This window comes from Lepidochelys kempii, chromosome 11 (assembly GCF_965140265.1).
Source record: "Lepidochelys kempii isolate rLepKem1 chromosome 11, rLepKem1.hap2, whole genome shotgun sequence".
NCBI lineage: Eukaryota > Metazoa > Chordata > Testudines > Cheloniidae > Lepidochelys > Lepidochelys kempii.
The window spans coordinates 13299970-13313771 of NC_133266.1; the positions used below are offsets into that span (position 1 = coordinate 13299970).

At 47.2% G+C, this 13802-nt stretch overlaps 1 protein-coding gene across 2 annotated transcripts in view; it reads right to left on the reverse strand.

Moving 5' to 3' along the window:
• Window positions 1-4834: 4834 nt before the first annotated feature.
• The window catches only part of LOC140895469 (protein mono-ADP-ribosyltransferase PARP14-like), a 36003-nt gene continuing 27035 nt past the window's right edge, over window positions 4835-13802 (reverse strand). For both annotated transcript variants that reach the window (XM_073305200.1, XM_073305199.1), the window contains 3 exons: window positions 12319-12464; window positions 9650-9824; window positions 4835-6451 (listed from right to left, as the gene is read on the reverse strand). In XM_073305200.1, the coding sequence (XP_073161301.1) occupies window positions 6162-6451; window positions 9650-9824; window positions 12319-12464 (611 nt within the window). In that variant the 3' untranslated portion in view covers window positions 4835-6161. The remainder of the gene's footprint in view (window positions 6452-9649; window positions 9825-12318; window positions 12465-13802) is intronic.

The following is a 13802-nucleotide window of genomic DNA, read 5'->3' on the forward strand; positions in this document are numbered from 1 at the left end:
CTCCCAGCGGAGACCTCACACTCCCACAGCCCCCTGCTCCATCCCGGAGCTGCCTCATGCACCCTGAACCCCTCATTTCTGCCCCACCCTGAAATCCACACCCCCAGCTCAGAGCCTGTACCCCCTCCCACACCCCAACCCTCTACCTCAGCCCAGAGCCCCCTTTCGCTCCCCGCTAAGTCCAGTAATCAAGTGTCCATCGTGCAACATGGTAGTGCTGACCGCTGATTGGGGTGCAGGCTCTTGGCTGGGGCTGAGGGGTTCAGAGTGTGGGAGGGGGCTCCTGGCTGAGCCTGGGGCAGGGGGTTGGGGTGTGGGAGAGGTCTTGGGGTGCATGCTCTGGGAGGGAGTTTGGATGTGGGAGCGGCTCAGGACTGGGGCAAAGGGTTGGGGTGCAGATGGGGGTGCGGACTCCAGAAAGAAGTTTGGGTGCGGGAGGGGAGACCAGGGCTGGGGCAGAGGATTGGGGTGCAGAAGGGGATGTGGACTCCAGGAGGGAGTTTGGGTGCAGGAAGGGGTTCAGGCTGGTTAGGGGGTTGGGGTGAGGGAGGGCAGTTGGGGTGTGGGCTCTGGGAGGGGGGTTGGGCTACGTCTGGGCGGTGCTTACGTCGGGCAGCTCCTGGAAGTGACCGGCATGTCCAGCACCTAGGCTCAGGGCGGCCAGGCAGCTCTGCACGCTGGCCCTGCCTGCATGCACTACCCCCGCAGCTCCCACTGGCCGTGGTTCCCAGCCAATGGGAGCTCTGGAGTTGGCACTCATGGTGGGGACAGCACACGGAGACCCCCTGTCCGCCCCTGTGCCTACGAGCTAGAGGGATGTGCCAGCTGCCACGGAACCAGGGTAGGTAGCCTGGGCTGGGCTGGACTGGACTGGGCTGAGGTGCACCACCCACTGGACTTTTAGGGGCCTAAAATCTCCCGGATTGGTTTCAGTAGCCTTTGGGAGATCAAGACCCATTCTGGGAGACACCTGGCAAAATCCGTAAGAATTGGCAACCCTAGTCGAGGCTGAGATGGGCTGGGCTGGGCTGAGATCGGGTAGTCTAGGCTGAGATAGGGTAGGCTGGGCTGGGCTGGACTAGGGCGGGCTGGGCTGGACTTGGTAGTCCAGGCAGAGATGGGCTCTGCTAGGCAGTGCTGGGCTCTGCTAGGCAGTGCTGGGCTGAGGTGTGTAGTCCAGGCAGAGATGCAGTGGGCTGGGCTGACCTCTTTGGAGCAATGCTGGGGAATGAGGAAAGTGGGAAAGGCTGCTTGGGATTGGGTTGGCAAGGCCCCTGGTAAGCGAGCTGGGCATCTCCACCAACAGTTCTGTGGTCTGTGAGGTGGTGGAAATCAGGCCTTTTGTGCGTTGTCTGGTATAGTTATCCCCTGCACAACTGTGACCATCCCTTATTTTGACACTTGCTTTGTGCAGCACGGCATGGTCATCAGTTAACTCTCGACCTATGCTTCAGAAGCACAGGCTTTTGTCTAAGTGAACTGAGAAGTAGCTTTACTAGTGCCGCACGCAGAGGAAAGGTAAACATGCAGGGTGAATAGATTTAAATCAACTGTTTAAATCATTATTTAAATCAGCAGGCAGGACACCTTGATTTAAATAATCAATTTTAATCATATTTTGGTTATTTTCCAAAAGATAGATTGATTCTCTTTGTTTGTTAAGCATTAAAACATGTTGATTTGCAACTAAATAGAGCCTTTACACTAAATTTGTTAACCAGGAGGATTCATTACATCTATAAAAATTTATTAAAGCCATTTTTTAGCTTAACTTATATGTATTCCAGTTCTAGCGTAGGCCTTGCTGCAGGCCTAGGCATAACTAATAGTGTGAACCAAAGGCTGTGAACCAGAATAGGCTTGGCCTAGGCAAAATAACAACATACTAGTTATTAGCTAACACCAAGTAAGCACATTCCTCACTTGTGAGGATGGTACAGGAACATCTAGAGGTCTCAAATAACTGCATAAACACATTTCTAGGCGAAGGAACAGGCACACACTGGCCCCAAGTAAGATAAAGATGGGACAACAGGATAATGGAAGAGGATTTTCTGTTCAGACTAGCAGATACAAGGATAAGGGTGGTAACTAACCACGTCAGAAGTGTAATATGCAATTTGTTTCTACCAATGTATAAAAGGGGAAGTCATAGGAGGAGCACTTTTGTCCAGCCTAGGAGACAGCAGAGACTCCCATGGCTGACTGAGCTGGTCCATTCTCACAGGCGTACATGTGTTGGTGTACGCGTAGCGCCTTTGGGGCACGAGGAACTGGGCTTCATCGACAGTAAACCTGGCTGAGCACCTTCGCCACTGAACCAAACCTGTGATCTTTCTTATGAGTAACATCGATGTCTGCAGAATTAACATGCTGCACCGTCTGCTAGTCTAACGCAGCTGACATCGGAGCTCCAAGAACAGTAACATTCTTCAGCACTTAACAGTTAGAAAATGGTGAATGATGCAATTCTTATTTACTAGATAATGATTAATTTTTTTACTTAAGATTTGTGCCAAGTTCTATTTGGGTGGAAATTCAACTCAAATGCGCAAAAAACAGCATTTTATTTCTGTAAATTAAATAAATACCTTAAATATGCTGGATTGGATACATAAGAAAAAAGTTTATCAAAACATAGTTTTCATTTAAAGCTGATTGATTTATTAAGCAAAGAAATTAGTATTCGTAGTGAATTGAACTGATTGTTTCTGGTCATCATGGCCCAGGGTTAGGGGGGGAAGCCGTCCCAAAAGTCAGGGAGTGGGGCCCCTGCCCCCCCATTGGCTCCACCCCTGCCCTACCTCTTCCCCCAAGGCCCTGCCCCCAGTTAAGCTGGAAGCCAGAGCCGGGTGGGGAGCCTGGGCCTCTTAGGGTTGCCAGGTGTCCAGTTTTCAACTGGAACACCTCGTTGAAAAGAGACCCTGGCAGCTCCAGTCAGTGCAGCTGACCAGGCCATTAAAAGTCTGGTCGGGGGTGCAGCAGGGCTAAGATAGGCTCCCTGCCTGCCCTGGCTCCGCGTGGCTCACAGAAATGACCGCCATGTCCCTGCAGCCCCTAGGCACAGGGGCAGCCAGGGAGGCTCCACGTGCTGCCCCTGCCCCAAGCGCTGGCTTCGCAGCTCCCATTGGCTGGGAACTGCAGCCAATGGGAGCTGTGGGGGCGCTGCCTGCAGGCTGGGCCAGTGCATGGGGTTGCCTTGCTGTGCCTCCGCCTAGGAGCAGGAGGGGGATGCTGGCCACTTCCGGGAGCCGCCTGAGGTAAGTGCTGCCTGGAACCTGCACCCCCTGCCCCAGCCCTGAGCCACCTCCTGTACCCTGAACCAGTTATTTGTAGCCCCCCCCCCCCCCGCACTCCAACCTTCTGCCCCAGCCCAGAGCCTCCTCCCACACTCCAAACCCCTCAGCCCAACCCCTCAGCTCAGAGCCCCCTTCTGCACCCCATACCCCTCATCCCCAGCCCAGAGCCCACAGCTGGAGCCCTCACCCCCCCTCCCACACCCAAACTCCTTTCCCCAGCCCTCAGCCACACTCCAAACTCTCATCCCTGGCCCCACCTCAGAGCCAGCACCCCGAGCTGGACCCCCACCTCCACCCCCTCCCACATCCCAACCCCCTGCCCCCGCCTGTTGAAAATGAGCGAGTGAGCGAGGGTGAGCAAAGGAGGATGGAGTGAGCGGGGCGGTGCCTCAGAGAAGGGACGGGGCAGACCTTGGGGAAGGGACAGGGCAGTGGCTGGGACAAGAGTGTTAGGTTTTCTGAAATCAGAAAGTTGGCAATGCTAGGGCCCCTCCACCTGCTGGGGGTGGGGGACCCCCAAGAGCAGCCTCTGTCCCTGCCCCCTGGACACTTGCCCAGGGCAGGTGAGGAGTCCACGGCTCCCCACAGCTGCTTGTGCAACTCTTACCCCAGCCTGGCTCTGGCCAGTGGACGGGGCCTTGGAGCAGCAGCTCAGCCCTGGTAAGAGCCTCCTGGGCAGCTGTAGGGAGCCATGGACCCAGAGCCCTGCGTCCCCGTTCCAGCACCCCTGCTTCCACTTCCGTGAAGGGGCAGCAGCCTGAGGGTCTGTGCACAAGAAATGTGTCTGAGAGGCCAAGGGAGGAAACGGGGCTGCAGCCTGTTGAGACCCAGGGAAGCGTAAAACACCTGGGATCCAGAGACTGGGATTCCCCCATAGCAATCTGGAGGGCAGCCACTACTGGTCCTTTCCTTTTTGGAAAAGTGCCGGATACACATTGCTCTATAAATAATAAAAAATATTTTACTGTGTTAGAAAAGAGGGAGACTCTGAACCAGATGCTCCCCTCATGTTGCTCCTTCTTACCACTGTGGGGTGGGGTTGTTCTTGTGGCTGTGCTGCAATTAACTCATCACTAGAGTAAATCTCTGGTGTATGTGCAGTGGTTCTCTAGCAATCTTAAGGTGCAATGCGGTATTTTAACTGTTTCTCAAAGGTCCAATAAATAGGGCATCATAAAATCTCCAATGTACTGCCATAGAAACATTTACCATGGTTGGTGGGAAGCATTATTCACTTTGATGGAGAGTTTCTGCAACAGAGCAGAAGGGAACACCAAGTGGCAAAGAAGAGAGCCTGTGGTTTAAACTGTCCGAATCACTTCAAAAATTAAACAGTCGATGGCCCACCGCATCAGTCAATCTCTGTTCAGCAAAACCTTCAAGCTTGTACTAAGTGAAATGCTGAATTAGGGCCTACACACATAGTGCTGTCAAATACACATAATGTACAAACTGAATAAAGAGACTAATTTTTCTCTAAACCCTTTCAGTAATAGTGAGCCTATGTATCACTTGTATCATAGCAGACAAAAATGTTCAGACAAAGGTTCATTTTAATTGATTGTGTCTCTAATAGCGGTATAACTAATAACCCTATAATACACCATTCACTATTCAGAATAATTAACAGCTTTACTGAAGACACCAGAAATATGACCCTGTGGTATAAGTGGCAGCATAAGAAGTTAATATCACTGTTATGAATGTACCTAATTTTCAGAAGTACAAATATTTTAAAACTGGCTTTATGAAGCTTATCAATAGATGGCTTTTCAATCGTTTTCTAGAATTCAGTAATTTTAACACATCCCCAGAGGTTACCAGCTATACAAGGTTATAATTTTACAGAAAAAGGGCTTATTATGCCTCAAGATTGTGCAGAAAGAATGCCAGCCTTCTCAATATGATGATTATCTTGAATAGTCCAGAAGGATTGATTTTGTACTTGAATGTATTGATTCTGCAGGATGCTGAATGAAGTGCAAAAGCACCAGCAGTCAGCTAGGCACCTGGGAAGAAAGGCATCTGGATAATACAGAGAAATGTGCAGAATACCCATATAGACATGAGCCCTAGTAAGTAGGAGATTAATAGGATGGGGCAAAGGTGATTTACTGAATGTAACTTATGTGCTTTGTGGCTATGTTTTTGGGTTTTCCTTGAACCCTAAGCTAACCAGGAGCAGTAATTTGCTGAGAGTGATTAATATGTATACTTGGAAAAAGTTGAGATCAAGGGCCCCCACGCTTGTGGCATACACGTCTGAGGGTTTGAAAGACACTCTCTTTCAGCTATTCAGTGCCTTATGATGTGTTCTGTGAACAGCATCCTTACTGATGCACCAGCCTGCTACACTCAGTTTACTTTAGGTTGTGGGTAACAAAAAATTGCATCCAACAGCCCTTCCTGCTAAGAGCCCTATCTACCTAGCCTGAATGTGCTATTCTCACAACCACTGTTGCCTCTAAGCTGTGTGCGTGTGCACGTGCACACAGATCCTAAACACCATGTGCACAAAAATTTGCACAGAAGCACAACAATTTGTACAGAAGAAATTTTTTGCGCACACGGCCTGTCAAAAATTAGAGGGAACATTGCTCCTCATCGACACCAAAATTATGAGCACTGTTAGGGTGCATGTTAAAATCTACTTAACCTGGTCTCCTTAATATTATTTATATATATTTAGGCAATTGGCTATATAAATGGTCATTTGAGTCAATAAACCAAAATATAAAGAGCTATAAGAAAGCCAGTACTTTTCTCATTCTTCAAATTTCTGGTTACAAAATTATCCTTGCGATATTATTCAAAAAATAAAGGCACCAAAAAACCTCTTCCACTGTTTTTAAAAAATAAATCTTATCTTCTAAAAGTAATAAGGTATTCTGGATAAGCTTGAATGTCATTAAATATGACAAACATTGATGGATGAACCATGTTATCAGTCACACTATCATACAGGTCAGTAGGATCTGCCAAGTTTTTTGCTGGTGGAGTGATTAATCCTGCTTTTCCAGTGCAATATTCTCCAGTGAGAACTCGAGCAAGGTACATGTATTTTCTGCCACTCCCATCGGGTCTAGAGTATCCATCGTGAGCAGAATAACTGGCATCAACAGCAAAATAGGTTCCATTTCCAATTGCTGCACCTGTGATCAGAAAGACAAAGTTTTGAAAACTTTTAAAGAACAACAAGACTTTCATTTTTATGTAACCCCTAAAACACGCAACCTTCTCTTCTATCAGTGAAAAAGGATCATTTGAAATTAAAATTAAGAGTCTGACAGCATCGTTCCAGCCTCACTTGGAATAGGCCCTTGTACCAAAATATCAATCATAAGTTTACTGAGATGACACTTTATCACTGAGCTAATAGTCATGCAGACTTACTTTGCCTTATGGTGAAGGAGGTTAAACTTTCTCCCTCTATTTGTCATTGTGTAGTTTTCTATCTATCCTATCCATCTATCCACTATCCCACATGGCAAACATTTAGAATTTTTTAATTATAAGATTATATAATTGTAATTATAATATTCTAATTATACTTCACAGAGGCGGAGGAATCATGGTTCTTCATCTGGGACCTGTTTCTCTTTTCTGAAAGTGGGAGAAAGCTTCTAATGCAAATAGTCAAAAATATATGCAGGGAATTGAATCATATTGCTAAAGGCTTCATCCTTCTTTGCCCCGTCTGCTCTTTGCTGTGCATCACATCTGTTCATTGTGTCATGTAGAATACTATCCCTGCTCCTGCAAAGTATGTATTCTGAGTAATCCAACTGAGTTCAGTGCTTAAAGCTAAGTACAGGCGCAAGTCTTTGCAGAATCAGGGCCTCAGATAGTCTCGGCGCCAAATACAATGTTTTGGTTTGTAGCACCCAAAGACAACTGTATGATCAGTGCAGAACATCTCAGATTTATATGTAACAGAGTTGTCCATAACGCTAGTTAAAGAGGAAGAATGTATATATTAAATTTAACTCCTGTGAAAAGTGCCCGATTGAGTGGTGTCATCTAATTATCCCCAAGAACAGATACAGCACAAGCAGCCGCGGAAGCTTTCCCCACACTGTTCAGCCAATTTGTCTCATATCTGATAAGGTGGCACCATTTTCTAGGCAGAAAAGATAATTGGTTGTATCTCTATGTCCATTCACTTTGTAATATCGCAGCTGAGCATGAACAAGGAAGCCAGGCAGTGACTGTTCTGATTAACAGTTTTTGTGAGGTAGGTAATACATTTCATAATATAATCAACTTTCACAAAGGCCACCAAAGTTTTAAATGATTTTAGATTTGCAAAGTACGATGATCTCTCTCTGCTTGTCTGCAGCTGATATTGTGCACGGGCCAAGGGATTAACCACTTGACATTGATAAACTCCTCAGATCTTATTCACAATTTACGATTTTTAGACAATAAACCAGGCGTGGGCAAACTACAGCCCAGGGGCCACATCTGGCCCTTCACACTCCCGCGAGGGAGTGAGGTCCAGGGCTTACCCTGCTCCATGTATGCTGTGGCTCCACGCGGCTCCTGGAAACAGAAGCATGTGCCGTCCCTCAGGCTACTACACATAGGGGCAGCCAGGGGGCTCCGCATGCTGCCCCTCCCAGCACCGCCCCCGCAGCTCCCATTGGCCGGGAACCGTGGCCAATGGGAGCTGCAGAGGCGGTGCCTGCGGATGGGGCAGCATGCAGAGCTGCCTGGCCACACCTCCACATAGGGAACGGGGGGACATGCCGCTGCTTCCAGGAGCTGCTTGAGGTAAGCACTGCCTGGAGCCTGCACCCCTGACCCTCTCCTGCACCCGAACCCCCTGCCCTAGCCCTGATCCCCCTCCTGCCCTCTGAGCTCCTCGGTCCCAGCCCAGAGCACCCTCCTGCACCTCCAACCCCTCATCCCCAGCCCCACCCCAGAGCCCACACTCCCAGCTGGAGCCCTCAGTCCCCCCCTGCACCCCAACCTCCGGCCCCAGTCCGGAGCCACCTCCCACACCCTGAACTCCTCATTTCTGGCCCCACCCCAGAGCCCTCACCCCTTCCCGCATCCTAACCCCCAATTTTGTGAGCATTCATGGCCCGCTATACAATTTCAATACCCAGATATGGCCCTCGGGCCAAAAAGTTTGCCCACCCCTCCAATAAACAGTACAAATAAACTGAAAATAAAAGCCTTCAAATTAACCAATAATGAAAGCATGTTATCTGGCTAGACTTATAAACCCTCCAAAACATAAGAAAACCCTTTAGCTTAAGGAATGATCTGTCTGTCTGATAAGAATAAACAGCTGCGTAATTAAGATATCAGCACAGGTATATCGGAACTCATTAGCTAGGCATTTCATAACTACTGAATACAATAGCGCACTTCAGAGCCTGGACGGATGGTGACATATGAACAATTCTCATATAAGAACATAAGAATGGCAATACTGGGTCAGACCAAAGGTCCATCCAGCCCAGTATCCTGTCTTGTGACAGTGGCCAAAGCCAGGTGCCCCAGAGGGAGTGATCCTAACAAGTAATGATCAAGTGATCTCTCTCCTGCCATCCATCTCCACCCTCTGACAAACAGAGGCTAGGGACACCATTCCTTACCCATCCTGGCTAATAGCCATTAATGAACTTAACCTCCATGAATTTATCCAGTTCTCTTTTAAACCCTGTTATAGTCCTAGCCTTCGCAACCTTCTCAGGCAAGGAGTTCCACAGGTTGACTGTGTGCTGTGTGAAGAAGAACTTCCTTTTATTTGTTTTAAACCTGCTACCCATTCATTTAATTTGGTGGCCCCTAGTTCTTATATATGGGAACAAGTAAATAACTTTTTCTTGTTCACTTTCTCCACACCACTCATGATTTTATATACCTCTACCATATCCCCCCTTAGTCTCCTCTTTTCCAAGCTGAAAAGTCCTAGCCTCTTTAATCTCTCCTCATATGGGACCCGTTCCAAACCCCTAATCATGTTAGTTGCCCTTTTCTGAACCTTTTCTAATGCCAGTATATCTTTTTTGAGATGAGGGGACCACATCTGTACGCAGTATTCAAGACGTGGGCATACCATGGATTTATATAAGGGCAATAAGATATTCTCAGTCTTATTCTCTATCCCTTTTTTAATGATTCCTAACATCCCTTTAGGATATGCTCAAGGCATGCACAGAAGAGTCTACTAGGTCATCTAATACTTCCTTCCCTCCATACAGAATTATTCCCCATATTTACTAATTCTTTGCCTCTTTCCTCACCATGCACTGTGCATATGACACCATTATCACACATCATGTCTCACTCATCCATTCCCTGTTTAGGAAATTAACTTGCTTTGAATAACAATTTACCATTCTTTCCAGCAAAACCACGATTAAACCCATTGTAATTAATTGTGCTCAGTGAGGAACTAGGTGTTCCATGGAATAGGAGATTCTCATTATTTGTGTTGCTATTCTTTTTGTCCAGCGACTGTTTTTTGATTTGGTAGGTCTGCCACAGGTAAGGATTTTGTATCCTTTCAATCTGCAAAGTTAGAAAATAAAACACATTATTGATAATGCCCAATATCTAGGATGACAGCAAAGCATTAAAAAAAATAACAAATATAAATTAATTGGTTTTCAGATCACTCTGCCCGTGTGGTGTCTATTTAGAGTTGGGACGCTGGAAATCCAAACATTACAGAATGTGAACCAATAAATAACCAGAATATGATAACCTAGAAAAAGTCTTTAGTTTGACTATTTTCTTTTAATCACTTGAGCTTTGCCTCATGTGCCAAGTATGTGGAGCAAACACTGGCATGTTCTCAGCAAAACGATAACGTTTTTAGAGGTATGCTGTTGTATTCTGCTATTGTGGTATTGCCAGCAGCAAAAGGGGCTTTTGAGTAAGACATCTGAACATCTGAACTTTTTGCTGACAGTTCTCCCATTAAAGGGGAGAATTGTAGAGCTACCATTATGCTTTTACAAGAACAAGCTTCTTTTCTAGATCCCAACTTGGGAGTTAAAACTATGTCCTCAATTGTATAACTTAGCCCGCTGAAAACTGCCATTTAAGAATACACTTCCAGGGAGCAAATTTTGCTGGCCTACTCAGGAAAGCAATCTATTTGTAAGGAAATGGTTCCAGGGATCAACCTGGTATATCGGCATCAAAGCCCTGATCCAACTCCCACTGAAGTCAATAGGAAATGTTCCTGTTGGAGCTGGCCCAGAGAGCACTGGTATAAAAGCTTCCAACTGGCAAATTAATGTTAATAGAATCTAGAGCTGGAGAAGCTTGCTTAGGTCATGCCATTGCATAACTGTTCCCACTGTATGCTAATTAGCATTTTGCTCCATATATTTTTTTAAATGTGCCAAGTGCTATGGCATTCCTCTATTCTCTCAGAACATTATTCCTCAAGGATAGAGGATCTCACCACTGGCAAGTGTCCTGGGATATTCACAATACTTCCTCATTCTTAATTTCATCTGATTTCTCCTAGTTATATTCCCTTTTCATGTTAACTAATTCCGCTTTGTCCTTGATGCTGACACCTTTGTAAAGTGTTTTACAATTTATATTCAGGCAAAACTTACTGAAGTCAGGGGCCTGTATCCTGGAACCAGCACATAGCTTGAAGGGGATCTCCCTATGGGGCTCACAGGGAAGGAATCTGTCCCCCAAACTGTGGATTAATCTCTGCGGATTAAAGGAATTGCTCTATGACTGCTACTGTAGCCTCAGGGCTGCAGAAGTGTGTGTGGCCAACCAGCTCTCCACCTGCAGAAGGATCTGTGTAGAGTAGGTGCCATTCTCCTGGACCCAATGTTCCCCTTGCCTGCCTCCCACCATGTACAATGGGCTGTTGGTTCTTCGCTTCCTACAGGACAGAGTCGCACAATGCAGAGATATGTGCAGATCTCCTGCACAGGATTCCTTAATCCTGATTCCTTTCAGCAATAAAAATGCACTGTAGACGAAGAAGCAGGATTTGGCTCAATGAGAGGTTTGCATAAGTAAGGACTTCAAGAGTCAATCATTTACTTGGTGGAGATTAATCTGATTGTTTCTTAGAGATGGTTTACTGTAACATTCACAGCAGACAGATTTTCAGTTGATTTCCGACTATGTATGTGTGTAAGCCTATATTTCATAAATAAATTACCTTCAATATCTCATAATTTGGGGATACTGAACACAGACTGCTTGAATGCCCAATCACCCTAGGATAGGGGTCCACAAACTTTTTCTGTCGTGCCCCCCCATAACCATAATGGACTCTGTCCGCGCCCCCCCGGAGCCACGGTTGGGGGCTGGGAGTGGGGCGGGAACTGAAATCGTGGTTGGGAGCCAGTGTTGGTGTCAGGACCTGGTGCCGGTGGCCGGAGCAGGAGCCATGGTTGGGAGCCAAGGCCGTGGCCAGGAGTGGAGCCAGCGGTGGAGATGCAGCTGGGGCCATGGCCAGGAGCGGAGTCGGGGCCGGAGCCACAGTTGGGAGCCGAGGTCGTGACTAGGAGCAGAGCCCAGTTGGGATTGGGGGCTGGGGCCGCTACCAGGAGTGGAGCCATGGCTGGGGCTGGGACTGTGGCCCAGGTCGGAACCCAGGGCCAGGAGTGGAGCCATGGCAGGGTCCAGATCCACAGCTGTGGCTGGGAGCGGGGCCAGGAGCTGCAAACCAAAGCTGGGGTCAGAGCTGGGGCAGAGCAGGGCTGGGTGATGCTCCCTCCCTGCGAGGCTGGCCCAGGCCTCACCACACCTCCCCAAATGTTCCTCCATGCCCTCTAGGAGCCCCACAGTTTGGGGACCACTGATCTAAGCGTTGACAGCCACTATCATATGATATTAGAACGGAAAATTTCCTTAGATTTGCAATGAAGTTTTGGATTTTATCAATAACCTCAGTGTGTAGTGTTGGGGAAATACAGAACTGGAAGGGGTGACTACAAATAAATACTTAATAAAAAATAAAAGATGAAAGTTTCTGTTTAAAAAACAAACAAAAAACTTCACTCTCATGTTACTTCACCTTCTCTATTTTGAATGTGGAGCAGGTTTTTAGAAACTTCTTCTGAACATCTTGATATTCTTGCTGTGCTGTATTTATCATAACCACTTTGACACGTTCTTGTTTCATATCACACCACTCTTTAGGGAACGCTACTAACTGTTTACCTGCAAAGTAAACATTTTGTTAATAAATACAGCAAGAACTGACTCTGCTTATACGGGCTTGTGCCTTATTAAAAACTGAAAAAAGAGCACCTATTATCGATTCTTTTCTTCCACAGATTCTTTGGCAAGACTATTCTTTGCCATGAATACACCATGGCTTCTGTAGCACAGATTAGATTTTCTGTTTTGCTACCAATCTGAGCTCTCACTTACCAAACAAAAACAATTAACTAAAGTAAAGTTTAGAAATGTTGGGAAATTTTACTCATTACTTCTGGACCACTCAACATTTTGGGCCTCAGGGTACAAACTATGGTAAACGGGACAACTCGCATGACTAAGGACAATTCATGTGAGTAAAGAGTGGCAAGACTGGATCTTTTTTATATGGAATGGTATTTGCTTCTTGCTTATAAAATTATATCGGTAAATCAAATGATTTATTAGCAAAGTGATTAAGCTGAGAAAGAATATGGCTACAGCTAATTCACTCTTCTGTCAGTAAGAGATATTTGTTTATGGAGGTCCTGATCCAGTACATAAACATGTACTTTTGCTGTGTCAGGGGTCTGAATACGGTTCTACTGGCATTACTGTAAAAGGTTTTGGAAAACATAATCCACAATGAAATATGGAAAAGAACAGAGGCACATTTACAGTTTAGTATATTCGGGGCAGGTGGAGAGCAGTGGCTGCTGGCTGGCCACCCAGCTCTGAAGGCAGCGCCACGGCCAGCAGCAGCGCCATACCATGGCGCCCTTATTTTCGCACTACTGCTGGCCGTGGTGCTGCCTTCAGAGCTGGGCTCCCGGCCGACAGCTGCAGAGCTTCCTGCAGTCGGGGAAGATTCCTGGAGCTGGGTCTGACCCGGCCCTGGGAGAAGCCCCTGCAGGGGAAGAGGCAGCCCAGCCAGGACCAGCAGCTGGAGTCTGGCATACTGAAGGAGCCCTTGGCCAGGGCTCCCCCAGCCCTGCCCCTCCCTGGCTACAGGCCCAGCGCCCCAGCATTCTGGGGTTAAACGGGCCTTGGGCTGGCTGTGTGTGTATGGTAGGGTGACCACGGGAAACCCCCGCCAACCACGGTGCCCTGCTAGCAGTAGTATTGCCTTCCGAGCTGGGCATCTGGCCAGCGGTTGCTGCTCTTCAGCTGCCCAGCTCTAAAGGCACCGCGGCCACCAGAAACAGCACAGAAGTAAGGGTGGCAATACCGCGACCCCTGTACAACAGCCTTGCAACTCCCCTCCCATGACTCCCTTTGGGGTTGGGACCCCACAAATTTAGTATCTGAAACCGTGAAATTTATTATTTTTAAAATCCTATGACCATGAAATAGACAAAA